Source organism: Centroberyx affinis, unplaced genomic scaffold (genome assembly GCF_046629955.1).
Source record: "Centroberyx affinis isolate AG114_WGS23_722 - 3 ecotype Tasmania unplaced genomic scaffold, CSIRO-AGI_Caff_v1 ptg003404l_1, whole genome shotgun sequence".
Taxonomy (NCBI): domain Eukaryota; kingdom Metazoa; phylum Chordata; class Actinopteri; order Beryciformes; family Berycidae; genus Centroberyx; species Centroberyx affinis.
In genome coordinates this window covers 1-27464 of record NW_027281383.1, presented here as the reverse complement: position 1 = coordinate 27464, position 27464 = coordinate 1, and the positions used below count along the sequence as shown (strand labels likewise).

The window sequence follows — 27464 nt, the reverse complement described above, 5'->3', positions numbered from 1 at the left end:
AATGAGTTGCTGTGGGATCATGGACACTCCTCCAGCACAGCTGTGGACTGTTATGCAATCATGGGCTTTCTTTAAGCACTAATGTCACTTTATGATTGATATGTCTTGAGAAAGGTCCTTGTGACTGAAACGTCGACTTTTTTCAAATAAATCAATGCAGAGGTGATACGTGTGTGTGGGAATTGACCCTTTTTTTCTTTGGAATTCGTTCCGGGGAGAGGTCAGAGGTCATCTGGTGGCTGCAGAGAGTAAAGGTGGACCCTAAGGACCTGGAGGCTGTGTGGGCACTGAAAGAAAAGGCTCCACAGACACAGAAGGTTGCTGGGATTCCTGAGTTATTACCGAACTTACGTCCAAGATTTCTCACGTTTAGCCAAGCCAACGAACTCTTTCAAAAAAAATCTGCCCCCCCCAACCCAAGTCACTCCGGGGAAAAAAATAAGGGCCCACAACTGTCCTCATGAACTCCAGTGGTGTGGACAAATGACCATCAGCAGATCCTTGAGCGGGTCATTGCAATACTCACGAACCCCCCGGTCTTGGCCCTTTTGTACTGCATACAGATGCTCCACAGCAGGGCCTGGGGCGGTCCTCTATCAGAGCCAGGATGGGAAGATGAGAGTGATCGGCTACGGGTCACGCACGCTAACACCAGCTGAACAAAGCTGCCAACTTCATAGCCAAAAGCTTGAGTTTTTGGCATTAAAGTGGGCAGTATGTGACAAGTTTTGGGATTATCTGTTTTTTACGCCCAACATTTCACAATCTACACAGACAATAATCCCTTAATTTACATCATGAGAGCTGTCAAACTCAACGCTGTGGCCCATCGCTGGGTGGGGCAGCTCCCTGACCTCCAGTTCGATATCAGACAGGCCGGGGAAAGCGAACATCGACGCGGACGCTTGTCCTCCTGACGTCACAAACTATCAAAGTGCTCAGAGAGGTTATCTGAGGAGGCAGTGTGTACAACGTGGGAAGGAAGTCGATGGCTCAAAAGGAGGATGGCGTGGCTTGCTGCATTGAATATAGTTTCCCAGGAACATGATTAACACCACAGTGGCCCTTTGAAGAAAATTAGCCATGATGATTTGGCCAAGGCACAGAGAGGGGACCCAGCCATTGGAAAGGTCATAATGTTTTCTAAATGTGCTTTTGTGCTGGAAAAATACAACTTAGATTGTGTACTGTGCTGTAAGAGTGGAAAACTACTGAGTGTCTGTATAATAACTTGTGAGACCTACAGGTCACGACTCCTTTTGTGTGAGCAGAACCAGTTTGAACAAGATCACCGCTCCCCAAGAGCTCATCTTGTCTGCTGTCTAGAGATGCAGTTAGGAGGAAGCTGTGATTGGGGTCTAGGTGTGAAACTGTTTGACTAAACGTAAACGGTCACAAGGACCTTTCTCAAGACATATCAATCATAAAGTGACACAGCTGTGCTGGAGGAGTGTCCATGATCCCACACAACAGCTCACTCATTCAACATTCCCTCAACTGTCAAAACACACAATATCTACAATCACACACATTCAAAATCCCTTTGATATTACTAAGAAGCAACGAGATCACCGCTCCCCAAGCGTTCATCTTGTCTGCTGTCTAGAGATAAGGGTTTGGAGGAAGCTGTGATTGGGGTCTAGGTGTGAAACTGTTTGACTGTCTGAGGCGGAAACAGACAGACGACTCGACTGGAGGAAATTATACTTTGCAGCAGTTCCTTTCTTACAGGCTCACTGAGGTTTATCAGTATACTGTGCTGAGAGCAGATCATTGCTCATTGCTGTGGGGACCTTTGCTCTGTATGCTTGAGCCCATTTGCAAATGCTAAATAAAAGCCAGAAAGATAAGTTTGTTGTTGCTCTCCTTTATTGCAGAATTTCCACAACAGTTTTTAAAAAAAAAAAGTAACTGGTATAGAGTTAAGCACAAAGCCTACATTTCTTAACGGTAAATTCTGCCATTGCATGTTATGAATATTTTGTAGTTTACTGACAGAAGGAAAAGTATTTTGATGATTTGATTTTACTGTCAGTGAAGATGTATTTCAGTGCATTGCAGAGGAGAAACAATTTCACAGTATGTGGGTCTCTTGTTTAGTGGTCTTTTGTTAAAAGGACATTGTAGGTCAGTTTTATGATGAAAGTCTGTCGTCACTCCATTGTTGAGCATCAATGAAAATATATATTTTATTTGAATTGAAGCTGTATAGCCTGATATGTTTTAAAGTAAAGGCAGAACAATAAAGCCTGAAAAAAAGAAGCTGATCTTCTCTGCCTCTTTATTTCAAACCACAGGACATTACACTGCCCAGTCTGACCTGAAGTCAGGGAGGCAACATGAGAAATGTTGATTTCTGCTACTGTGGCAGTTTAGAAGAAGCAAAAGGGTTGAATAATAATGTAAAATATCCAAAATAGTTATTTGAAGTTTAGACCTTTACTACGGAAGCCGAGAACGGCCGTGCTTACAATTATTTTTTTAATGCCGTTATCTCGAGAAAACGAGTTTTGTTATCTCGAGATAATCATCCCGTTATCACAAGAAAACAAAATGTTGTTTCCTCCTATTACTTATAATGTTTATCAGAGATCAGGAGCCATGCAGCATGCAGAGCGTCTGGACAACTGTAGCAACTGATTTTTAAGCTGGAAATGTAACTGCAGCAAACAAAACTACACATTTATGCTTCCTGTTCAGTTATGAATCCTCCTGACAGTCATGACAGTGATCTTGAAGGCTGAAATCAGGTGTGATCAAATGAACCAGAGACTCTTGAGTTCTCCATATTATCCCGTAATCTCGAGAAAACAAAAGTCGTTTTCTCATGATAAATTATCTCGTTATCTCGAGAAAATGAGATAATTAACTCGTGATCTCGACATAACGGCATTAAAAAAAATAATTGCAAGCATGGCCGTTCTCGGCTTCCGTACTTTACATACATTTCTTCAGTTTTGTTTTCTTTTATACTTTACACAGAACTCAGACAAAAAATCCTGAATAAATTTAACATTTTGAAATAACCTGACACAACAAAATGTGCAAAACGGGTAAAATACTACAAATAGGCCTAATAATACTAATAAATATTTTTTATAGCCACTCTATATGTTCATTTTCACTTTAAAGACAATTAATTTTTACTTAACTTTACAATTAATTTTACGTAACTTAAATTTTTTTTTCCGTAATCTTTTTTAAAGTGCGTTTTTGCGTTTTCAGGCTCCAACAGAAAGTAGAGACTGAAGAGCAGGAAGCCTCACTACTTCACTGTTAATTTCACACACACACACACACACACACACACACACACACACACACACACACACAATAGTCTCACATTGCAAACCACGGCGATCACGAGGGGAACAACAAGGAGGGCACGAGCTCGCGCATGACGTTGCCATAGATCACGTGGTGCGCGGGTCAGCTGACTGCGGACTTCCGGGTTTATGTTTGCTTCAGCAGCTCAGCTGTGCTCCTTCATGTTCAGACGGGAAAAATAAAGGTAAAAACTTCATTTTCTCACTTTAAAACTCTTTGTTAGACTTTAGAAAACTCACTTTTGTCCTCGGGTCGTTTCATAACCTTTGGCTTTTATTCATTTTTGTCCCTGTTGCGTTATCTACTATTTATTTATCTCATTTGTTTTATCACTATGGCTGGGTCTAGTTGTTTTACCTTGTTTTATTTTATTGTTAATTTTTTACTGTTTTATTCATCCATGCTATTGTTCTGTTTTATTGATCTGTCCTCTGTCAGTCTTTTGTCTTGATTGTGAAGCACTTTCTAACTTTGTTTTGAAAAGTCTTAGGCCTATATAAATGAAGACGATTATTATTATTATTATTATTATTATTATTTTTGTCTTTTAGCAGAACAAAGCTAACATGTAGGGTTAGGGTTAGTGAATGTGCTTTATATATTTATATTCTTAACTTGAAATATAAAACACTTTTTACTTTTACATGTTTACTTGTAATGCAAAATGTCTAGATGGACAAACACTGCAACTGTAGGGAATTATATCAAAACCAGTTAACAGACCAGTAGGTGAATTATAACCAGTTAACAGACCAGTAGGTGAACCAAACCAGTTAACAGACCAGTAGGTGAATTAAAACCAGTTAACAGACCAGTAGGTGAACCAAACCAGTTAACAGACCAGTAGGTGAATTAAAACCAGTTAACAGACCAGTAGGTGAACCAAACCAGTTAACAGACCAGTAGGTGAATTAAAACCAGTTAACAGACCAGTAGGTGAACCAAACCAGTTAACAGACCAGTAGGTGAATTAAAACCAGTTAACAGACCAGTAGGTGAACCAAACCAGTTAACAGACCAGTAGGTGAACCAAACCAGTTAACAGACCAGTAGGTGAATTAAAACCAGTTAACAGACCAGTAGGTGAACCAAAACAGTTAACAGACCAGTAGGTGAATTAAAACCAGTTAACAGACCAGTAGGTGAACCAAACCAGTTAACAGACCAGTAGGTGAATTAAAACCAGTTAACAGACCAGTAGGTGAATTAAAACCAGTTAACAGACCAGTAGGTGAATTAAAACCAGTTAACAGACCAGTAGGTGAACCAAACCAGTTAACAGACCAGTAGGTGAATTAAAACCAGTTAACAGACCAGTAGGTGAACCAAAACAGTTAACAGACCAGTAGGTGAATTAAAACCAGTTAACAGACCAGTAGGTGAACCAAACCAGTTAACAGACCAGTAGGTGAATTAAAACCAGTTAACAGACCAGTAGGTGAATTAAAACCAGTTAACAGACCAGTAGGTGAATTAAAACCAGTTAACAGACCAGTAGGTGAACCAAACCAGTTAACAGACCAGTAGGTGAATTAAAACCAGTTAACAGACCAGTAGGTGAACCAAAACAGTTAACAGACCAGTAGGTGAATTAAAACCAGTTAACAGACCAGTAGGTGAACCAAAACAGTTAACAGACCAGTAGGTGAATTAAAACCAGTTAACAGACCAGTAGGTGAACCAAACCAGTTAACAGACCAGTAGGTGAATTAAAACCAGTTAACAGACCAGTAGGTGAATTAAAACCAGTTAACAGACCAGTAGGTGAACCAAACCAGTTAACAGACCAGTAGGTGAACCAAACCAGTTAACAGACCAGTAAGTGAACCAAACCAGTTAGTCGCAGTAATATTAAGGTATTAATAACGGATCCTTCCTTGCAGGTTTCCTTGTGTGAGCTGAACCATGAACGCCTCAGACAGCGAAGACGATTCGTACAACGAGAGAACGGCTTTGGTCCCGTCGGAAAACCCGTCCGTGCCGTCCTACAGACCGGAAGCTGACCAAGCCCCGCCCACACTCCCCGAATCCAAAAGGGTAAAGGTCATCAGCTGCTCTGAAATCTGCCCCAAAACACTTTAACTCTGTGAAATCAGCTCGATGTTCTTTTCACTACTTTGTTGTGTTTTTTTCTTGGTGGATAACCGGCCAATCGTAGAGATCATGATGATTTAACACGATTACTCATTGACTTTTGGAACATTATGCGTTTATTGAACTTTTTAAAAAACTGAAAAACAAAGAAATAAATAAAATACATAAATCAAATGAGATAAATAAATAAATAACATATAAAAATAATAAATAAAAATAAATAACACCAACTAAATTATGTTATAGTGCACTGCCACAACTACTGCAAACTACTAAACATATTCAACATGTCGGTAAACTATTCAACACATTGGAGTCAGTCGAGGGGCTTTTCCCTTTTTGTTTTTTGTTTGGTCTTAAACTTTGTGACTGGATTTCAAGTGATTGAACAAATCGGTCGTGTTGCCATGGAGACCGGACCGTGTAACAAATCCTGTTCCAGGTCTGACTCCTCGACACCAAAGTGTTTCCACACTGAATTTATTTTACCTTTGTTTTCTCTTTCTGTCAATAACCAAGGGAGGTTTCAAAATAAAGGGAGAAACACGCCGGCCGGCTCTCTGCGCTCCACTCAAACTTCACACTTCTGTAGAGGGGCGGAGGGGCGGAGCGCACCGCGGTGTGTTCGGGTTCTGGAGGGGTGGAGGGGCAGAGGGGCGGAGCGCACCGCGGTGTGTTCGGGTTCTGGAGGGGTGGAGGGCACCGCGGTGTGTTCGGGTTCTGGAGGGGCGGAGGGGCAGAGGGGCGGAGCGCACCGCGGTGTGTTCGGGTTCTGGAGGGGTGGAGGGGCAGAGCGCACCGCGGTGTGTTCGGGTTCTGGAGGGGCGGAGGGGCAGAGGGGCGGAGCGCACCGCGGTGTGTTCGGGTTCTGGAGGGGTGGAGGGCACCGCGGTGTGTTCGGGTTCTGGAGGGGTGGAGGGGCAGAGCGCACCGCGGTGTGTTCGGGTTCTGGAGGGGCGGAGCGCACCGCGGTGTGTTCGGGTTCTGGAGGGGTGGAGGGGTGGAGGGGTGGAGCGCACCGCGGTGTGTTCGGGTTCTGGAGGGGCGGAGGGGCGGAGCGCACCGCGGCGTGTTCGGGTTCTGGATTTTTTCCGTTGATATGTGATCCATGAGTAGATTTTTCCACTGTGCACTGTTTATCATATTTCTTGATTTCCAGTTATGGTTTTCTTGGTGACAGTTAAAGTGATAAGAATTGTTCTGTTGGGTAAATTGAGTTTAAATAAGTCTCCTGATGAACAGACGGGGATGGAGGAATGGAGAAGCTCAAGATTAACGACATTTTGCAAGTAATTTCAAGTCAGAGTGTTGTATGGTTGACAGATGGGTATCTGGAGTGTGCTGTGTGCATTGCAATAATTATTATTATTAGCAGTAGTAGTATTATTATGATTATGATTATTATTATTATTATTGTTAGCAGTAGTATTATTAGTATTATCAACATTAGCATTGGCAGTACCGGGGTGGAGGGGTAGGGGTGGGGGGTGAACTGGGACACTCAGAGATTATCTATAATTTCACTCCTCACTCATCTCTATTGGCGATAACAAAACAAAAAGGAAAACAGGAAAATAAAAAAGAATAACAATTTTGCCAAACAATATTTATTACACCTAACCCCAGAAATTAAATGAATGGTGCCTCTCAGAGGGCGTCCCAGCTCACTCACTCTTTTTCTCCTTTATAGTTACCTATTTACTTTTATCTTCCAAGCCATTATACTTTTCACTCTCCACACACACACACACACACACACACACACACACACACACACACACACACACACACACACACACACACACACACACTCAGCCGGCCCACAGATACACTGTTACTAACTCTTGGATTGAACATCACAGATTGATTATATAATACTGGAAGGGGATCTTAATGTCAATGTGGCTAAATCTGGGCAATCAGTAATGAATAGCATTCATCCTGTATTATTTTTCTTGAAGTTTCAAGGTACATTGCCAGTAGCTGTTTTTTTAAAATTTATTTTTCCTTTAATTGAAATGCGGTACAATCAAAGGATGCCCCCAGCTTCGCATGTTTCAGAAACAACCAACATGGTTTGATTGCTAATCAAACATCAGAGTCTTGTGGTTTTCAATTTAAATTGAAACCACAACCACAAATTAATATTGTCTATTGTGTCACTGATAATCAGATAAAAGAAGATGCGGGTCGTAAAAGTTTTCACTACCGATAACTTCTGGTTCATACAAACTGTCAGTTATTTGTTAATATGTAGCGTGAAAAATAATTAAGGACAAATAGGTTTAGTTCATAAAAAAACTTTTAATAACTAGAATGTCACAATAAATAGAAAATGTTAATGTTGATGTCAGTAGAGGAGTCATATTTTGCCAGATAAAGGTTTTATTTCTGCAAAAGAATTGTTGAAGTTGAAGAGTAGAAGAATTTGTAGATCAGAAGTCTAGAAGTTTGCACTTGGTATTTCTTTTGCTGTTATTTCTTATTAGTATTGTATCTGTTATTTACTGTTAAATTGTTGTGGTTGACGTTTTATTTACTATTTGTTAATATATTGTTCAATTTCTTTGCCTTTGCAATAAAAAAGGCGTTCTTTAATGTCCCTTTTTGCACTTTATATTAAAGAAGGTATCGGTTCAGGCAGTGTTTAGACACTGGTACGTTTTAAAGGTATCATTTTAGCACCAGTATCAGGAAAAAAATCTCTCACCTGAATTGCTTAATTTTCCTTGAACACCATATGAAAACACCATATGAAAAATTGTGGACTGGTGCTGAATTCCAAGTAGTTTACAAAAAAGTTCAGTTAAACCTGCAGTAAGCAATATCAGCCCTTCTAATCAATCCTGAAGCTCATGTGTGCTATGTGGAGATTTCATTGAGACATAATGATATAAACCAACATCCAGCTGTGTTGCTGTTTTCTCCTCTTTTCTAAAGCTTGTTGTCAAATCCCGCTCCTTAACGAAGCTCCTCCCCCTCCATCCAGCAGCTTTCAGTTTATTTAAAACTAGCTTGTCTCCTCCCTCGCTGTTCAGCGTCACTCTCCCCTCCCATTCCTGAACTTGGAATCGATGAAGCGAGCGAATAAACTTGTTAACTAGTGAACTTGTTAAATTAGTAAACTCATTAAACTAGAAAGTTGTTAACTAGTGAACTTGTTAAACTAGAAACATGTAAACTAGTGAACTTGTTAAACTAGAAACCTGTTAAACTAGAAAGTTGTTAACTAGTGAACTTGTTAAACTAGTGAACTTGTTAAACTAGAAAATTGTTAAACTAGTAAACTTGTTAAACTAGAAAGTTGTAAACTAGTGAACTTGTTAAACTAGAAACTTGTTAAACTAGTAAACTTGTTAAACTAGAAACTAGAAAATGGAACCGTCGATGTTGCGTGAGAAATCCTGGGTGGAGCGGGTGAGGGAGTTTGGGCCGATGATGAGGACTTCAGACTTGTTGCAGTTGAGTTTAAGAAAGTTCTTTTGCATCCATGTTTTGACGTCAGTGAGGCAGGTGGTGAGGGGGGGATGGGTGGCTATGGAAATGGTCTTGGTGGAGAGGTAGAGCTGGGTGTCATCTGCATAGCAATGAAACCAGAGGCCATGTTGGCAGAGGATCTGTCGAAGTGGTAGGATGTAGAGGATGAAAAGCAGGGGACCAAGTACTGAGCCCTGGGGGACACCATGAGTGACTGGGGCAGTGGTGGATTTGCAGTTGTTGATGGAGATGAATTGATGTCTGTCGGAGATATATGATTTAAGCCAGGAGAGGGCGGTGCCGGTTATGCCAAGGGAGAACTGGAGGCGAGTGATGAGGATGGAGTGGTTGATGGTGTCGAAGGCGGCGCTGAGGTCAAGGAGGATGAGGATGGAGAGGGAACCAGAGTCGGCAGAGAGGAGAATGTCATTGGTGACCTTTAATAGAGCAGTTTCAGTGCTGTGTCTGGAGCGGAAACCGGATTGAAAAGGTTCATAGAGGTTATTGGAGTCCAGGTGTGTTTTTAATTGGGAGGCAACAGTTCGCTCTAAGATTTTTGAGAGGAAGGGGAGGTTGGAGATGGGCCGGTAGTTGTCGAGGCTGTCAGGGTTGAGTCCTGTTTTTTTTAGTAAGGGGGTGACAGCAGCGAGTTTGAGGACGGGGGGGACGAGGCCAGTGGACAAAGAGGAGTTTATAACTTTTGTGATCAAAGGAGAGAGTGAGGGGAGACAGGCCTTGACTAGGGTGGAGGGGATGGGGTCGCAGGTTGAGGTTTTCATGCCAGTGACTATGGAGGATAGGTCCGATGCAGTGATTTCAGTGAAGGATGTGAATGGGTGATTGGAAAGTGGAGGGAGACGGGTTCCGGATCAAAGATGGTGGAGGCGGAGACGGTGGCCAGTTGGCTGTGTATTGTGTCAATTTTAGTTTGGAAGAGAGATAGAAATGAATCACATTTACTGACGGTGAAGGAGTTGGAGATGGTGTCCATAGGTTTAAGGAGTTTGCTTATGGTTGAAAAAAGTGTCTTTGGGTTATTGCCGCCAGATTGTATGACGGAGGAGTAGAGAGAGGAGCTTGCGCTGTTGAGGGCGTCTTTGTATTGCTGTTGGTGCAGTTTGTAGGCATCTGAGTGGACAGTGAGACCGGTTCTGTTGGCGAGCCGTTCAAGCTGGCGGCCCTTTGATTTGAGGTGATGGAGATGGTCAGTGTACCAGGGGGCGGAGTGAGTGAAAGAGACAGACATGGTTTTTATGGGAGCGAGCTGATTGAGACAGGAGGAGAGAGCGTTGTTGTAGGTGTTGACCAGGTCAGTGGGGGAAAGATTCTGGATGAGGGCGGAGTCAGGGATGGTGTCAGCCAATAGGGAGGAGAGAGAGGAGGGGTGGATGGACTTGAGATTCTGGAAAGTTATGGAGCACTTCTGCTTTACGAGGGGGGTGGGGATGAGAAAGTCCATCGTGATGGCCAGATGGTCGGAGATGGTCAGGTTGCTGATGGTGATGCCGGAGGTGCAGACCAGGTCCAGTGTGTATCCTTTTTTATGGGTGGGAAAATCAACATGTTGGGTGAAAAAATTTAGAATGTCCAGGAGTTCTGTAGTGGTTTAACAGTAAACTTGTTAAACTAGAAAGTTGTTAAACTAGTGAACCTGTTAAACTAGAAACTCGTTACACTAGTAAACTTGTTAAACTAGTGAACTTGTTAAACTAGAAAGTTGTCAAACTAGTGAACTTGTTAAACTAGTAAACTTGTTAAAATAGAAAGTTGTTAAATTAGTGAACTTGTTAAACTAGAAAGTTGTTAAACTAGTAAACTTGTTAAACTAGAAAGTTGTTAAACTAGTGAACTTGTTAAACTAGTAAACTTATTAAACTAGAAAGTTGTTAAACTAGTGAACTTGTTAAACTAGAAAGTTGTTAAACTAGAAACTTGTTAAACTAGAAACTCGTCAAACTAGTGAACTTGTTAAACTAGTGAACTTGTTAAACTAGTAAACTTATTAAACTAGAAAGTTGTTAAACTAGTGAACTTGTTAAACTAGAAAGTTGTTAAACTAGTAAACTTGTTAAACTAGAAAATTGTTAAACTAGTGAACTTGTTAAACTAGTAAACTTATTAAACTACAAAGTTGTTAAACTAGTGAACTTGTTAAACTAGAAAGTTGTTAAACTAGAAACTTGTTAAACTAGAAACTCGTCAAACTAGTGAACTTGTTAAACTAGTGAACTTGTTAAACTAGTAAACTTATTAAACTAGAAAGTTGTTAAACTAGTGAACTTGTTAAACTAGAAAGTTGTTAAACTAGTAAACTTGTTAAACTAGAAAGTTGTTAAACTAGTGAACTCAGCAGGCTCCTCAGTCTTACATGGCTGGCATCAGCTTGTGTCGCTCACAGGGTGAACTTCATTGACAATTTTAACATTTTCTGGGAGCAAAAAAGCCATTTTAAACTAGATGGTGTTCATCCAAACTGGACTGGGACTTGAGTTCTTAGGGCCAACATGATACATGGACTTCAACATCCCTCCTTTGCATTGCTTTAAAAATGCAAAGAAAGCCAGAGAAGGAAATAAGGACAAATGTGAAGGACAAAAACATTGATAAGGAGCATGCGCCATCCCCCTCCACTCCCTCCACCTCTTCCTCCCTCTCCTCTGATATGTTTCTGGGCCTGACTGAAGGCATGGAGAAGAAACTCAACATGTCTATCGGACACATGAACCCACAGCCTGAGGTCAAAACTAGGAGAAATAGACAAATTACTCCAACCAATCAAACCTTGTCAGGCCACTGCCAATTTCTCTGGAATGCCGAGGCCAGAAGAGAAAAGGAGGACAAGAACAGTAACACTAGCAGACATGTAGCCTTGTCCTCTCCCTCCTCCTCCCGCTTCTCCTCCCCCTCCTCTGATCCCTTTCTGTGTCTGACCGAGGGCATGGAAAAGCTGTCCTTGAATGAATGCCCACAAAGACAACCCAGGCCTCTGAGAGACAGCCCAGTACCTCTACAGCCCCCTCAGTCTCCCCCTTATACCCTACTGAAAGAGGCTATCACCTGTTGCAAGCTAAAACTAAAAGAACTTGAGGGATTAATAACAGCCCCCAGAAATGACCACTGCAGACAACATAGTGGATCTCCCATTCGACATGTAGGAAACCATGCTGCTTCACATATCATACTGGTAATTTAGAATAGCCAGTGGCATGGCCAAATACACCATAGTTCCTACAGTCACTATAGCACTTTGAGAAATGTACACAGACCATCTGGGTCCTGTCTCAGAAATCACAATCTCTCTCAGGGACATCTCAGTCTGGAGAATGTTGTTAACACACTAAACTTGGCCTTATTGAATGTCAGGTCTTTAGCAGGCAAGTCACCTTTAATTAATGATTTTATCACAGAATGGCAATTAGATTTTATGTTTTTAACTGAAACTTGGTTAGACCAAAATAATTACGGTGCCGTTCTTGTTGAATCAGCCCCTCCTAATTTTAGTTTTACAAACGAGGTTAGAGTAGACAAGAAAGGAGGTGGAGTGGCAGCCCTTTATAATAATGTTTTCCAGTGTAGGCAGATATCATTTGGAAAGTTTGCAACCTTTGAATATCTTGCTCTTATATTGAAATCACCCTCTCGAATTTTACTTTTAACTGCTTACAGGCCACCGAAATACTTGGCCAACTTTTTTTGATGACTTTGATGATGCAGCTGCTGTCTATCATATGTATTGACTTTGATTGTCTGGCTATTGGTGATTTTAACATGCATATTGATAACACTAAGAACAGTAGTGCCGAAGAACTGCATTATATTCTGGACAATTTTGGACTGATTCAGCATGTCAGGGCCCAGCCACTGTAAGGGCCACTGGACCTAATTATGTCAAAAGGTCTTAATATCTCTAAGGTTGTGGTTACTGATGTTGCTCTCTCTGACCACTTCTGTATTTTCTTTGAGATGACTGTCACTGCTGACATCCATAGTAGGACAGATGTAATCTCACGGTATATCAATAAGAACACCAGTACATTATTTATCCAGGCTTTGTCTATCTTTCTCTTTCTGTAGGCAATCTGTTCATCTGGTAAAGGCCTCTTGGTGTGTTAACAGTTAGATATTTCTGGGACTGCATTATGCAGGATACGCTGTTTGAGAATGCTGCAGACCATTGAATGAATGGGTCTCACTCCCACGGCAGGCCCGCTCCAAGTGGCCCGTTCGCTGGCATCCCTGGCACTGGAATTCCTTGTAGCAGTGGGTCTGTGGCGGGTGCCTGGTCCCCAGGCAGCAGTAGCACGGCTTGGCCTCCCCCTTCTGGTGGTCCGAAGTCCTCTGCTGCTGTCCTCAGATGCCCTGTGGCTGGTGGAATTTCAGCATACTCCTAGTGGTGCTCTCAAAGTTGTTGACAATGTACAACACATCAGTGATGATGACAGTGATCTGTGCCTGCGCAGTGAAGTCTGATGTAAAAAGAAATCTAATGAATTCCAATCTGACAGGTCACACGGATCAGATATGTATCAGATCTAGGACCACATACGAAAATGGCCCAAATCTGATTTGAAAAGATCAGATTCCAGGTGTTTTTTGGTGTTGACACATGTGAGTAAAAAAATTTGATTTGGGCCACTTCCCCCTGTAATGTGAACTTAGCCCTTGTTAGCTACTCCATTAACAAGTTGGTCTCGTAGCTGCTCCTCCATTCTGACTGAATTTGCATGTAGCTGCTAGTCCTTTTAAGGCGGCTTTATACTCGGCTAGCGACTCTCCTGCTAACTGTTTTCTGTTCCGAAAAGCATATCTCTCACTCAGTAAATTTCAGTCTCTCAGAGCTGTCATTAACTCCATAAAGCTAGCTTTGCCTGGCTTCCACGGTACTACCAAGTCTTTCAGTAAAGTAAAAGTCTTTGAACCCACGACAAACAGAAACTCCAAAAACTGTGAGAAGACACAAGCCGGTCTCTGTGCTGAACAATGCCATGGCTAGTTGCACAAAAAAAATCCACTGCTATGCTAGCTACTTGTAGCCTGGTTAGTTATCGGTAGAGTGAGGGACTACCTCGCAAAAATAAATCCCATACTCATCATCCAATTTGTTGCATCCTAGATGCTGGATTCTTTGTTGACAAGACAATGGAGACAATGGATTTCAATCAATCTGTGGCAAAGCCTTTTTATTTAATACTGTAAAGGCATTGTCTATACCGGTCACCTCATCTCTTCACCAAGCGCTTACTGCACTCTTGACCTCCACATGACTCACCAATCACAGGTGCCCATCCCAACACAACTCATCCTCCATTAGTTGCTATACATTGTACCATAGACACCTGAACTTAAACGCCCTTTTGAATTATAGGAGTACTATTTTCAAAGCATAAGAATTGCATAAGAATTTTAAAGCATAACTAAACAGGTCAATACACCACACTTGTTAAACTAGTATACTTGTTAAACTAGTGCCTCTTCACTTGTCATTGTGGGACATGTAACCTTCAGCGGGAGAAAGATCTGTCAGAGTGAGACTGGCAACGGGTGACACTTCTCTGTAGGTATGTTTTGCTTAGCTGTTCATATTTATGCACGGCACTTGCTAGGTTTGTCCCTAGTAGGCCTCTGTAGTGCAGTGGCTTTGCTGTGCTTTATTTACAAATGTGTTGCAGGTTTCTGTTGCACTGTACTCTAGCCATCAGAAAAATCCATTAATGCAGTTTTTTTTTTAAAGTTTTTATTTCTCCTTTATTTAACCAGCTGAGTCCCATTGAGGTGTCCATCTCTTTTGCAAGGGAGCCCTGGCCAAGAGAGCAGCAAGCAGATGCTACAAAAATACAATACAAAACCACAATATAAAAATGACAAGGAATACAAATTATGCAAATACACAAATTACACAGTATACAATCTCAAGTAAAACAGTCACAAACTTCAGCTTTTAAAGACTGCAGTAGACTTTTAAAAGCACCCAGAGGGATGAAGTGATCTAGATTTGCATCTTTCTGGAGCTGATTCCAGGACCACAGAGCATAATGACTAAAAGCCATCTTCCCGAATTCTGTGGAAGGGCGAGGGACAGTAAAAAATAGAAAATTCTGAGAACGCAACTTGTAAGAACTTGTAATACGAATGAAAAGACGATTTAAATAGCCAGAGAGTTGCTCTAGGATGGCTTTGTAGATAAAAATGTGCCAATGAAGCCATCTGTGGTAATGTAAAGAGGTCAGACCTGCCCTTTCATACAAGTGACAACGATGAGTGAATGATTTAGCATTTAGAATGAAACGTAAAGCTCCATGGTAAACTGTGTCTATAGCCTGAAGTGAGGTAGCAGAGGCATGCATATAAAGAATATCACCATAATCAATCATAGGGAGAAATGTAGCTTCTAAAATGGAAACCCAATTTGATCTTGAGTTTTTTTAACAAGATTGTCGATGTGTTTTTTTTAAACATAAGCTTTACATCAAGCCAGACTCCAAGGTATTTATAAGATGTCAAGGGTTGAGATTGTGGGAACAAGCTAGGAGTGTGATCTAGAAAAATACATGTTTGGTTTTATCAGAATTTAGATAAGGGCTGCACGAAAAAACTGACATTGCAATATTTTTTTTTGTGCGCGGGTGACGTAGTAGGAAGTGAGTGTGTTTTTAGCCACAGCCAGAGTGAGTTGCAGGATGCTAAGTAAAGTTACCATAGTTAGTGGGAAAAGAGCTTAGAATGTCACCGAGAGGCCGTGCATTATGTTCTCTGCTGTACCGAAATAAAGTGCCAGTTCTCCACTGCAGAGTTGGTCCGGACTCTTAGTAAAAAGCTTGTTAACAAGCCAGGCTAAGCTAAAATAGGCTAGCACAACACCAGAGGCTTCCCAACTACGGTTCGGAGCCACGAAAGCTGGAAAGGTAACATACGTTACTCTTATAACAAACCCTTAAATCGGAGTAAATTATGTTATATCAGACAGACATCTCTTGTAGATTAGTCATGGAAAATGAGAACCGTGCAAGTTTTCCTTTTGTATCAAGCAGCAAAAAAGTTGTAGCATGACATGTTTGAGTTAATTTGCCTTACTTGACATCGCACATCCTGCGATGTGACTATTGCGCATGTGCACATCACGATGACGATGCTGAAACAATATATTGTGCAGCTCTAATTTAGATCCAATTTGAGATTGTTAAAATCAGCCTGAATGGAATTAAAAGATTCTTGGAGGTCCTGGACAGCTCTAGACAGAGAGGCGGCACAAGAGTAAACAATTGTGTCATCTGCATACAGATGGATTTTTGAGTTTTTCACAGCTGAGCCAACGCTGTTATGTAACTAGTGAACAAGACTGGACCCAAAATAGACCCTTGAGGTACGCCCTGGGCAATTAACCTGGAGGATGATCTCTGACCACCAGCAAGAACTCTCTGCAACCTGTCTGATAGATCAGTGGTTCTCAACGTGGGGTCCAGGGACCACCAGGGGTCCTTGAGGGGGCTTCCGGGGGGTCCCCAGCAAATTGGTGACTTGTTAAACTTCACCATTATTTAATTTACAAGAAGTTAACACAATAGAGAATGTAGAAGAATGACTATTTCAATCATAATTTCACTGTTATCTCTCTACCTACAATAGAGATAGTCGTGGAATTCTGGACAAAATCATATCAAACAATAAAAATATTCTCAGATTTGGGTCAGAGAGAAAATATATAATCAAATGGGGGTGTGTGGCCCTAATGTTGACTAAATTAGGGGTCCTTGATATGAAAAAGGTTGAGAATCAGTGTGATAGATAGTTTTCAAACCAGCTGACTGCTTTGAAGCTCAATCCAATGTTGTGGAGCCTGTTAATTAAAATTGTGTGGTTGACAGTCAGTGTCCACCTCTTTGGATAAGTCAATAAATACTGCTGCACAATGTTTTTTGTTATCAAGAGCTTGTACTATGTCATTTAGCACCTGGGAGGCAGCAGTTGTAGTGCTATGGCCTGATCTGAAACCTGACTGGACAGAGCTCAGCAAACCACTTTTCTGTAAAAAAATCCTTTAACTGGGCACTTAACAGAAATTCCATGATCTTAGCAACTACCGAAAGCTTTGAAATAGGACGGTAGTTGCCAAGGTCAGTGGGATCCCCCCCCCCCTTTAAAAAGGGCCAGAACATAGGCCTCCTTCCAGATTTTAGGGATGGTATTTGTAGAGAAGGAAATGTTAAAAATGTGCTCAGCTATCAATTCTGCTGAAAGTCTCAATAAATAAGGGTCAAGGCTGTCTGGGCCGAGGGCTTTTTGGGGTGTATAGCTTTAAAAGCCCTGAGGACATCAGCTATAGAAATACTCTCAAAAGCCATTCCAAAATCACCATTAGGAGGGCTTACCAAGACACTAGATTTTGAACCAGGATATATACGGTCGAACAAAAACCCTGCAAAAAACTAAATGTTCATGAAATAGGTCAACAGTGCATTGCTTATCCGTTATTGGCTGAGAATAATGATTGATTTGTTAGGGGAGAGAAGCAGAGGCAGCAAGAAGCGACTTAATGGTTTTACAAAATTTGGAGGGGTTATTTAAGTTATCAGAGATCGAGTGAAGATTAAATTCTGATTTAGAATTCCTTATGTTAGTAGTGCATTTACTACGGAGATATCGAAATCTGGACCAGAGAGAAGGAGAGAATCTCTGGCTAAAGCCAGAGAAGCAACATTACGTTTGTGAATTAAATCAGAGAGCTCCGAGGAAAACCAGGGGTTATCTCTTCCCTTGATTCTGTAAGCGGTGTGTGTTTGTGGTAGATAAAAAAAACTGAATGAAAATAATTCCACACAGTGTCCACGTTTGGGATCAGACTAATTCTTCCCAGGTCACCACAGTGCATATTGTGCAGAAACACCTATTCTATAAACCTTTTATAATTTATGTTTATAATAGGTTGAGGGATTGTTTTAGGGAACCTGGCATCTCTGACACACATAACAGCGCAGTGGTCACTAAGATCATTTGCAAAAACACAGACGGAAGAGAATTTATGACGGTTGTTTGTCAGAATTAAGTGCAAGCGTGGATTTACTTGGATATTTAGAATTAGGGCGATTTGGTAAATTAACGAGCTCGGATATGTTCAGCTCATAACAGACACCTTTTAAACTGTCTGAGGCAGAGGTGAGCCAATCCCAGTTTAAATCTCCCAACAATACCAACTCCAAATCATTAAATTCAGCCGATACACTTGAAATAAAAGACACAGATTCTTTTGAGGCGGAGAGAGCTTTGTAAGAACCTATAATTGTAATATAAGAATCACTGGACAGGGCAAGCCGTACTGCCAGGAATTTGAAAAGTTTAGGTTTAGAGAAGGATTTAATCATATTGACATTGTATTTGGATTTTACACAGATAGCGACTCCACCTCCCTTACTTGGGCAATCTACGCGAAACAAATTCTAATCATCTGTACCAATAGAAATATCCGACAGGTTTTTTTCAACCATGTTTCAGATAAAACCAGAACATCAGGATCTGAAGTATGAACCCAGGCAGGGACTAAATCTATCTTCAGGACTATACTTCTAACATTCAAGTGCAATAACCCAAGACCATTTCTTTCTTTAAAATCATCAGGAGTGGGCAGATTAGAGCATGGCAAAGGACCAGGATTAGGGTCAGTATTACCTTCTTCCTCAAAACATCAGAGAAGCAGTACACATGGGAGAGATCAAGAGAAGCAGAGATCCATTGTAACAGTAAAATTGTTCGATTTTACTTGAGTGCGTTCATACACATGCCCATACTTCATAGGCTTGTCAACCGACTCAGCGTGAGACATAGTACATGACAAATGCAGATAATTAATAAATTGACTGAGTTCATCGCGAGGCGGGTTATGAGTGGGAGAGCTACTTCTCAGACCCAACATCAGGGTCCACTCCTATTCAGCGGGGCTTGAATCCAGGTGTAACACACGGCAGGTACAGGTTTTAAGTTGATAGGTCAGGTAGGCCTGTCCCAGCTAAAGATGAACTCTTAAATTTTCCAGAGTAAATGTCCCAAAGATTAAAAGAAAAGAGTCCTCATATGTGACATAAAAAAGATGAAATCAGTAATGAAATAATAAAATGCTTTAAAATAAATCTGTTTTAGAATAAATAAAAACACCCTTAGTTACAAACACACCTTCCTGCTTGGAGCCGTCTTGGATTGACAGCTTTAAGGTCCACTGTGGGACATTTTCAGATAGCAGAACTGTTGAAATAATCGTGATAAAAAGCACAATTGGGGGGTGTGTGGGGTGTGTGTGTGTGGGCGGGTTGCTGGAGTAGCCACCAAGAACTTATACATAACTAAAAATCAAGCTATTTATTTTATTGAACCCATTTTGTAAATTCCCATAGTCTGCCCCTGAGACACAGAGCAAGTAGACATCTCATTAGTGAGGACCAATATGTGGAGCTAAGGCAAAAAAATGTTGAAGCGTTCCTTTAAAGTGTAATGCTCCTGATGTCCAAAGTGCATACTACATTTAAATATGCATTGCCTGTCTGATTTCAGATGGAATGACTCAAAGTTTCATCACCAGGTTCTGTGTGTTAAGAGTGAAAAAGCTGATCAGGAGCAAACAAAGGCCACAGAAAACTCTCATGGCGTCTTGACAGCTTCAAATGACTTTTTTTTTTTTTTTTTTTTGACGATTAGTCCCATATGACATGAATTCAGCATAAAACTGCACTCCTGACCCGTCTGCCGGTTATATGAGAATAACCATCACCTTCTGTCAATCCAGCATCGTGGGGCCGTGCGGGGGGCTCCGGCCGGCGAGGATGGTGGCGGCGGCGTGGACCAGGAGGCGGACATGGATGACGAGGAACTGACTCTGAAGTATGGAGCCAAGCACGTCATCATGCTGTTCGTCCCCGTCACCCTCTGCATGGTGGTGGTGGTCGCCACCATCAAGTCGGTCAGCTTCTACACCGAGAAGAACGGACAGCAGCTGTAGGTCGCCATTTCTGTTACTGTCTCAAGCTGACTCCGCTTCATCTGAACAGAGTAATTCACTAACAGGGTAGAAAATTGTGTTTTTTTTGTCCACCAGCCGCAGTGGGTGGTCAGTTCTAAACTTTACCAGTCACTTCCACTATTTTATCAGCCAAGAAGAGTTTTTGAATAGAATAACTAACTCCAACCTGGGGTCTAAGCACACTTTGAGAAGACAGACAGACAAAACATTACAGAAGGTAGAAGACACAATTAGTTATAGCCAATTTTGTGTTAGCCTGTAACTTTTGTAAAGTCTAGCATATTGTTCGTGGTACATTGTTCAATTATTAACAATGACCAAACTTTCTATTGGAAAATTATGTTAAAAATTATGACTTTGGAAAGGACAAGCCTGGATTTGAACCCGCAATCTTCCACACGAGAGGCTGATGCTTTACCCACTGAGCCAAACTCCTGGTATGGTTATACTGAGGAGAAACTAATTAGGCCAAATGGAGGTACTGCAGCCTGTGATTTATTACGTTATAGTCCAGTCCAGAACTGTAGTCCAGTAACCATTACATCAGTACTAAATCACATGGGCCAGAAAACTGCTGCTGCACTGCTCTCTATGGGTTGAAACTTCTGATCACACCCAATCAGTGATGCCAAGTCACTGACTTATTTACGGTACGGTACAATGTCATCTAACACTGACCCTGACGGGACGATACAAGCCAGCGGGGCGCTGCATGGTGGAGGGGGGAGGTGGTACAAGACTAGGGAGTATGTGGGCTGTTATCAGAATACTGGGTGTTTTTGTTTCACTCTAGGTTGTTTCCATTTCCAACGGAGTTGTTGATTTCCATGTTTACTTGCTAAGGAGGAGGGGGGAAACCTGTGGGTGGCAAATGCTGTATTTTAAGTTTGCTGTGAGAATCTTAGTCCCAGGCCTGTTTGGGTGCATGCTCTCGGGTCTGAGAAAGGTTCTGCATTCCCAGAAAAGGCTGCAAAGGGCAAATGCCAACGATGGTTTAGAGCCAGTAGTCGGCTGAAAAGGCCAAACAGGATAATATAGCGGCCACAGGGTGGCTGCACAGTTAATTTAATTACAGAAGGGACAGTTACAGGACATCCGGTGGGTTGGCTACATGGCTTTGAGGCTACTAGTAATGATTTTTTTATGTGGGTGTGGCGACTCTGCAGGATCTACACCCCCTTCACAGAGGATACCCCGTCTGTCGGCCGGCGCCTCCTTAACTCCGTCCTCAACACCATCATCATGATCAGCGTCATCGTGGTCATGACCATCGTCCTGGTCGTCCTCTACAAGTACCGCTGTTACAAGGTCAGTTTTTAATTAGCACACTGTAAGAGGCACATTCAGCACAGTATGCATTTCACCAGATTCACTGATGTTTAAGACTGGATGGAGTAACCCAATTGTTCTCTACTCTATTGTGGTTCTATTTGGTTGTAAATTATGCATATGGAGAAATATACTGTACAGCCCCTTTCACACATGCAACCCGTAAAAGTTCACACAAGACACGACTTTCTGCTTCTTTAACATGATGCTGCAACATTACTGGCAACATCGTTAAATTCCACTCCTGTCGTTTTCCGGACGTTACGTTTAATCTCCGGAGTCGTTGCAGTTTGAAAACAATCTCCGTCCGCCGACTCCCAGGATCTCTCTCATTTCACCGTCTGTCCAATTCTACATTTTCATCAGAAAAGTAAAGCTGCAGCCTGTTGTCCAGTGGTTTGTATTTCCCTCTGACAGTTCGACAACAGAGCGTCCAAACGATTTGATTTTCATTTCAAAATCTGCAAATGAAAAGAGGAAATAGAAGGCATTTTTTGTTTTCCTGGTCAGAAACGGCAAATTTATAAAGGACTTGATTTTCCTTTTTTCCTTTGTAAAACTGTTCAATTCTTTAATAATAATTATAAACTTTATTTGTGATAGAAAATATTTCCAAAGACCATTTTACTAATCCATCGTCCTGCCTGGAACAACAACACTGAGCTGCCAGGTAACACTGGGGGTAAGATACATAATTGGTGGGGGGGGGGGGGGAAACAACAGCCAATAGCAAAATTCAATTGTAATAGCCGGGTTTCAACGAATAGAGGGTTAGGGTTGGAATTTGGACCTGAATCCATCAACAACACTAAATACCCAAATACAGCCGTTTTCAGCTGAAAAAAGTGGTTTTGGGGTTTAGTTACTCTTTTTTTTTTTTTTTTATAAAGATTTATTTTTGGCATTTTATGCTTTATTAGACAGTTACAGTGAGAGAGAGACAGGAAGGTATGGGAGAGAGAGTGAGGGGAGGACATGCAGCAAAGGACCGCAGACCAGATTCGAACCCAGGTCGCTGCGGGAAGGACTGAGCCTTATGGTACGCGTCCTACTCGGTGAGCCCCCGGGCGCCCTGCGGTTTAGTTACTCTTTAAAACAAATTTCCTGCATTTCTACACCACCTAACCTCTTGGATTAAGTCAAGAAACAGCAACCCTGTATAATGTTAACCAAAAATGTAAAATTTTTTATATTACTAGATTTCAGCATTGAGGTGCTTACATTCATGGTTTTGCATAGGCATACTAACCTAAAAATCTATTATTGGGAATCATGAGAAAGTTTCAGAGCGACAGACACAGAGCGTCCCCGTAACCATAGCAACTCACTCTCATCCTGCCTGAGAGGAGAGAGAGAGACGCAGAAGAGCTGCTGACTGAGACTCTGAGCAGCATGCATGGGAATAAACTACAATATAATACATTTGTGTATATTTCTCACTATTCAGACGGTCTGAATAACTCTCTGCTGCTCTGTGCTGCTCTGTCTTCACGCCGCAACGTTTCTGAATTTGTTTTTCACTGCGTGAGAAAATGGATTTGTGGCGTGAGAGCCAGAGTGAGTCTCACGGTCAATGTGTGAGAGTTGGCAGCCCTGTGAACTCGCTTGACATTATTATGTATGAAACTGCCAATCAGATTTATTTACTTATTAATCGAAGGTGCCGGAACGCCAATCCGGATCGTTCCGGCCCACTTTAACCCCTGGTTAACCACTTTAACCCCTGGTTAACACTGAACTGCCACTTAACACTGAGCTGCCATTTAACACTGAGCTGCCACTTAACACTGAGCTGCCACTTAACACTGAACTGCCACTTAACACTGAACTGCCACTTAACACTGAGCTGCCATTTAACACTGAGCTGCCACTTAACACTGAGCTGCCACTTAACACTGAACTGCCACTTAACACTGAACTGCCACTTAACACTGAACTGCCACTTAACACTGAGCTGCCACTTAACACTGAACTGCCACTTAACACTGAGCTGCCACTTAACACTGAACTGCCACTTAACACTGAACTGCCACTTAACACTGAACTGCCACTTAACACTGAGCTGCCACTTAACACTGAGCTGCCACTTAACACTGAGCTGCCACTTAACACTGAGCTGCCACTTAACACTGAGCTGCCACTTAACACTGAACTGCCACTTAACACTGAACTGGTAAGGCATTGATGCTGTGTTGCTGTTTTCCAGTTCATCCACGGCTGGCTCATCCTGTCCTCCCTGATGCTGCTCTTCTGGTTCAGCTTCATGTACCTGGGGTGAGTTAGTGTGTGTGTGTGTGTGTGTGTGTGTGTGTGTGTTTGAGAGAGAGGGAGACCAAAAAGAAAAAATGAAGACCAAGGAAAAAAAAGATCCATTAAGTGAGTCAGCAAGTTATCAATTAAAACAATAGATCTGCTCTTGTGTGTTTGTTGTTGTTTCCCATAGAACCCGATTCTCTGTGTGAAATAGCATTGGAACAGTTTCAGTGTTGTGGGAGGTCAGGGTTAGGCAGGTGAACCAGAAGTTTAATGTGTTGAGGTGTTCTTCCTTCCACAGCGAGGTGTTCAAGACGTACAACGTGGCCATGGACTATCCGACCGTGGGGATGATCATCTGGAACTTCGGGGCGGTGGGGATGATCTGCATCCACTGGAAAGGCCCTCTGCAGCTGCAGCAGGCCTACCTCATCATCATCAGCGCCCTCATGGCCCTCGTCTTCATCAAGTACCTGCCGGAGTGGTCGGCCTGGGTCATCCTGGGCGCCATCTCCATCTACGGTGAATAGACGCTCTGAAATCTAATCTAACCCATCTTTATCTTCATCTAATCTAATCTTCATCTTCATCTAATCTAACCCATCTTTATCTTCATCTAATCTAATCTAATCTTCATCTTCATCTAATCTAACCCATCTATCTACAGTCAATAGACGCTCTGTAATTTAAGTCTAACAGCTTCTTCATGTCAGCAACATTCAAATAGTTACACTTTAACTATAAATTAGGGATATTGGCCTTTTATTAAATTTGGGATTTCTGCCAGTTACATCCAGTTTGGGAAAAGTGTTTTTCTTTGAAGATCTGCTAACCCTGAAACAACTTCACTAGTTTGGTTTCAGTGGAGAGTTTTAGTGTCCCATCATGGCCTCAATGCTGCTTCAGAGGCTTTTCCCCTGAATTAAGTTCCTCCTTCCCTCCTCTACCTCCTTCCCTCCTCTACCTCCTCCTTCTCTCCTCTACCTCCTTCCCTCCTCTACCTCCTTCCCTTCTCTACCTCCTCCTTCTCTCCTCTACCTCCTTCCCTCCTCTACCTCCTCCTTCTCTCCTCTACCTCCTTCCCTCCTCTACCTCCTTCCCTCCTCTACCTCCTCCTTCTCTCCTCTACCTCCTCCTTCTCTCCTCTACCTCCTTCCCTCCTCTACCTCCTTCCCTCCTCTACCTCCTTCCCTCCTCTACCTCCTTCTCTCCTCTACCTCCTTCCCTCCTCTACCTCCTTCCCTTCTCTACCTCCTCCTTCTCTCCTCTACCTCCTTCCCTCCTCTACCTCCTCCTTCTCTCCTCTACCTCCTTCCCTCCTCTACCTCCTTCCCTCCTCTACCTCCTCCTTCTCTCCTCTACCTCCTCCTTCTCTCCTCTACCTCCTTCCCTCCTCTACCTCCTTCCCTCCTCTACCTCCTTCCCTCCTCTACCTCCTTCTCTCCTCTACCTCCTTCCCTCCTCTACCTCCTTCCCTTCTCTACCTCCTCCTTCTCTCCTCTACCTCCTTCCCTCCTCTACCTCCTCCTTCTCTCCTCTACCTCCTTCCCTCCTCTACCTCCTTCCCTCCTCTACCTCCTTCTCTCCTCTACATCCTTCCCTCCTCTACCTCCTTCTCTCCTCTACCTCCTTTCCTCCTCTACATCCTTCCCTCCTCTACCTCCTCCTTCTCTCATCTACCTCCTCCTTCTCTCCTCTACCTCCTCCTCTCCTCCTTGACAGAGAAAACTTGTGCAATAAAGAGTTCAGTAAAGGTTATGTATTCACAGAGAGGTTCTCAGCACAGTGAGTTAGCACGGTGAGTTAGCACGGTGAGTTAGCACTGAGTTAGCACGTTGAGTTAGCACGGTGAGTTAGCACTGAGTTAGCACTGAGTTAGCACTGAGTTAGCACTGAGTTATCACGGTGAGTTAGCACTGAGTTAGCACGGTGAGTTAGCACTGAGTTATCACGGTGAGTTAGCACTGAGTTAGCACGGTGAGTTAGCACGGTGAGTTAGCACTGAGTTATCACGGTGAGTTATCACGGTGAGTTAGCACGGTGAGTTAGCACTGAGTTATCACGGTGAGTTAGCACGGTGAGTTAGCACGGTGAGTTAGCACGGTGAGTTAGCACTGAGTTAGCACTGTGAGTTAGCACGGTGAGTTAGCACGGTGAGTTAGCACGGTGAGTTAGCACGGTGAGTTAGCACGGTGAGTTAGCACAGTGAGCTAGCACGGTGCAGTTCTCTAACAGAAGGGATGTGAGGAAGATTTCAGCACAGCAGAGTGTTCCTCTTATCAGCTGCTGTCCTTCACTCTGCTACAGCAGACTGAACACAAAGGAAGGAAAGAGATAATCTGCAGGAGAGAAAAGTGAAACCAAGTTCAAACTGCTAATTGAAACAGATATGGACATTTTCTCACACTCCTCCACCTCCTTCTTTTCTCCTACCTCCTCCTCTCCTCCTTTCTTCCTCTCCTCCTCCTTTCTTCCTCCTCCTCTACCTCCTTTCTTCCTCTCCTCCTCCTTTCCTCCTTTCCTCCTCTCCTCCTCCTTTCTTCCTCCTCCTCCTTTCCTCCTTTCCTCCTCTACCTCCTTTCTTCCTCTGCTCCTTTCCTCCTCTCCTCCTCCTTTCCTCCTCTCCTCCTCCTTTCTTCCTCTCCTCCTTTCCTCCTTTCCTCCTCTCCTCCTTTCTTCCTCTCCTCCTTTCCTCCTTTCCTCCTCTACTTCCTTTCTTCCTCTGCTCCTTTCCTCCTCTCCTCCTCCTTTCTTCCTCTCCTCCTCCTTTCCTCCTTTCCTCCTCTCCTCCTCCTTTCTTCCTCCTCCTCCTTTCCTCCTTTCCTCCTCTACCTCCTTTCTTCCTCTGCTCCTTTCCTCCTCTCCTCCTCCTTTCTTCCTCTCCTCCTCCTTTCCTCCTTTCCTCCTCTCCTCCTCTTTTCTTCCTCTCCTCCTATCCTCCTTTCCTCCTCTCCTCCTCCTTTCTTCCTCTCCTCCTTTCCTCCTTTCCTCCTCTACCTCCTTTCTTCCTCTCCTCCTTTTTCTCCTCTCCTCCTCTTTTCTTCCTCTACTCCTTTCCTCCTTTCCTCCTCTCCTCCTCCTTTCTTCCTCTCCTCCTTTCCTCCTTTCCTCCTCTACCTCCTTTCTTCCTCTCCTCCTTTCCTCCTTTCCTCCTCTCCTCCTCTTTTCTTCCTCTCCTCCTTTCCTCCTTTCCTCCTCTCCTCCTCCTTTCTTCCTCTCCTCCTTTCCTCCTCTACCTCCTTTCTTCCTCTCCTCCTCCTTTCTTCCTCTCCTCCTCCTCCTTTCCTCCTCTACCTCCTTTCTTCCTCTGCTCCTTTCCTCCTCTCCTCCTCCTTTCTTCCTCTCCTCCTCCTTTCTTCCTCTCCTCCTTTCCTCCTTTCCTCCTCTACCTCCTTTCTTCCTCTGCTCCTTTCCTCCTCTCCTCCTCCTTTCTTCCTCTCCTCCTCCTTTCCTCCTTTCCTCCTCTCCTCCTCTTTTCTTCCTCTCCTCCTTTCCTCCTTTCCTCCTCTCCTCCTCCCTCCTTTCTTCCTCTCCTCCTTTCCTCCTTTCCTCCTCTCCTCCTCCCTCCTTTCTTCCTCTCCTCCTTTCCTCCTTTCCTCCTCTCCTCCTCTTTTCTTCCTCTCCTCCTTTCCTCCTTTCCTCCTCTACCTCCTTTCTTCCTCTCCTCCTCCTTTCTTCCTCTCCTCCTCCTTTCCTCCTTTCCTCCTCTCCTCCTCTTTTCTTCCTCTCCTCCTTTCCTCCTTTCCTCCTCTCCTCCTCCCTCCTTTCTTCCTCTCCTCCTTTCCTCCTTTCCTCCTCTCCTCCTCCTTTCTTCCTCTCCTCCTTTCCTCCTTTCCTCCTCTACCTCCTTTCTTCCTCTGCTCCTTTCCTCCTCTCCTCCTCCTTTCTTCCTCTCCTCCTCCTTTCTTCCTCTCCTCCTCCTTTCCTCCTTTCCTCCTCTCCTCCTCCTTTCTTCCTCTCCTCCTCCTTTCTTCCTCTCCTC

At 43.0% G+C, this 27464-nt stretch overlaps 1 protein-coding gene across 1 annotated transcript; it reads left to right on the top strand.

The window, feature by feature from the left end:
• Positions 1-3454: 3454 nt before the first annotated feature.
• On the top strand, positions 3455-24236 carry LOC139660860 (presenilin-2-like). Its single transcript, XM_071539118.1, has 6 exons — positions 3455-3511; positions 5211-5364; positions 19667-19875; positions 21067-21208; positions 23436-23503; positions 23784-24236. The coding sequence occupies exons 2-6, from the start codon at positions 5233-5235 to the stop codon at positions 24010-24012; spliced, it is 780 nt and encodes a 259-aa protein (XP_071395219.1). The 5' UTR covers positions 3455-3511; positions 5211-5232; the 3' UTR covers positions 24013-24236.
• The last annotated feature ends 3228 nt before the right edge of the window (positions 24237-27464 follow it).

Coding starts and splice junctions, on each gene's coding strand:
- LOC139660860 (XM_071539118.1), top strand. CDS start 5,233: ATGAACGCCTCAGACAGCGAAGACGATTCGTACAACGAGAGAACGGCT. Junction 5,365..19,666: donor CACTCCCCGAATCCAAAAGG/GTAAAGGTCATC, acceptor CTGTCAATCCAG/CATCGTGGGGCCGTGCGGGG. Junction 23,504..23,783: donor TTCAGCTTCATGTACCTGGG/GTGAGTTAGTGT, acceptor TTCCTTCCACAG/CGAGGTGTTCAAGACGTACA.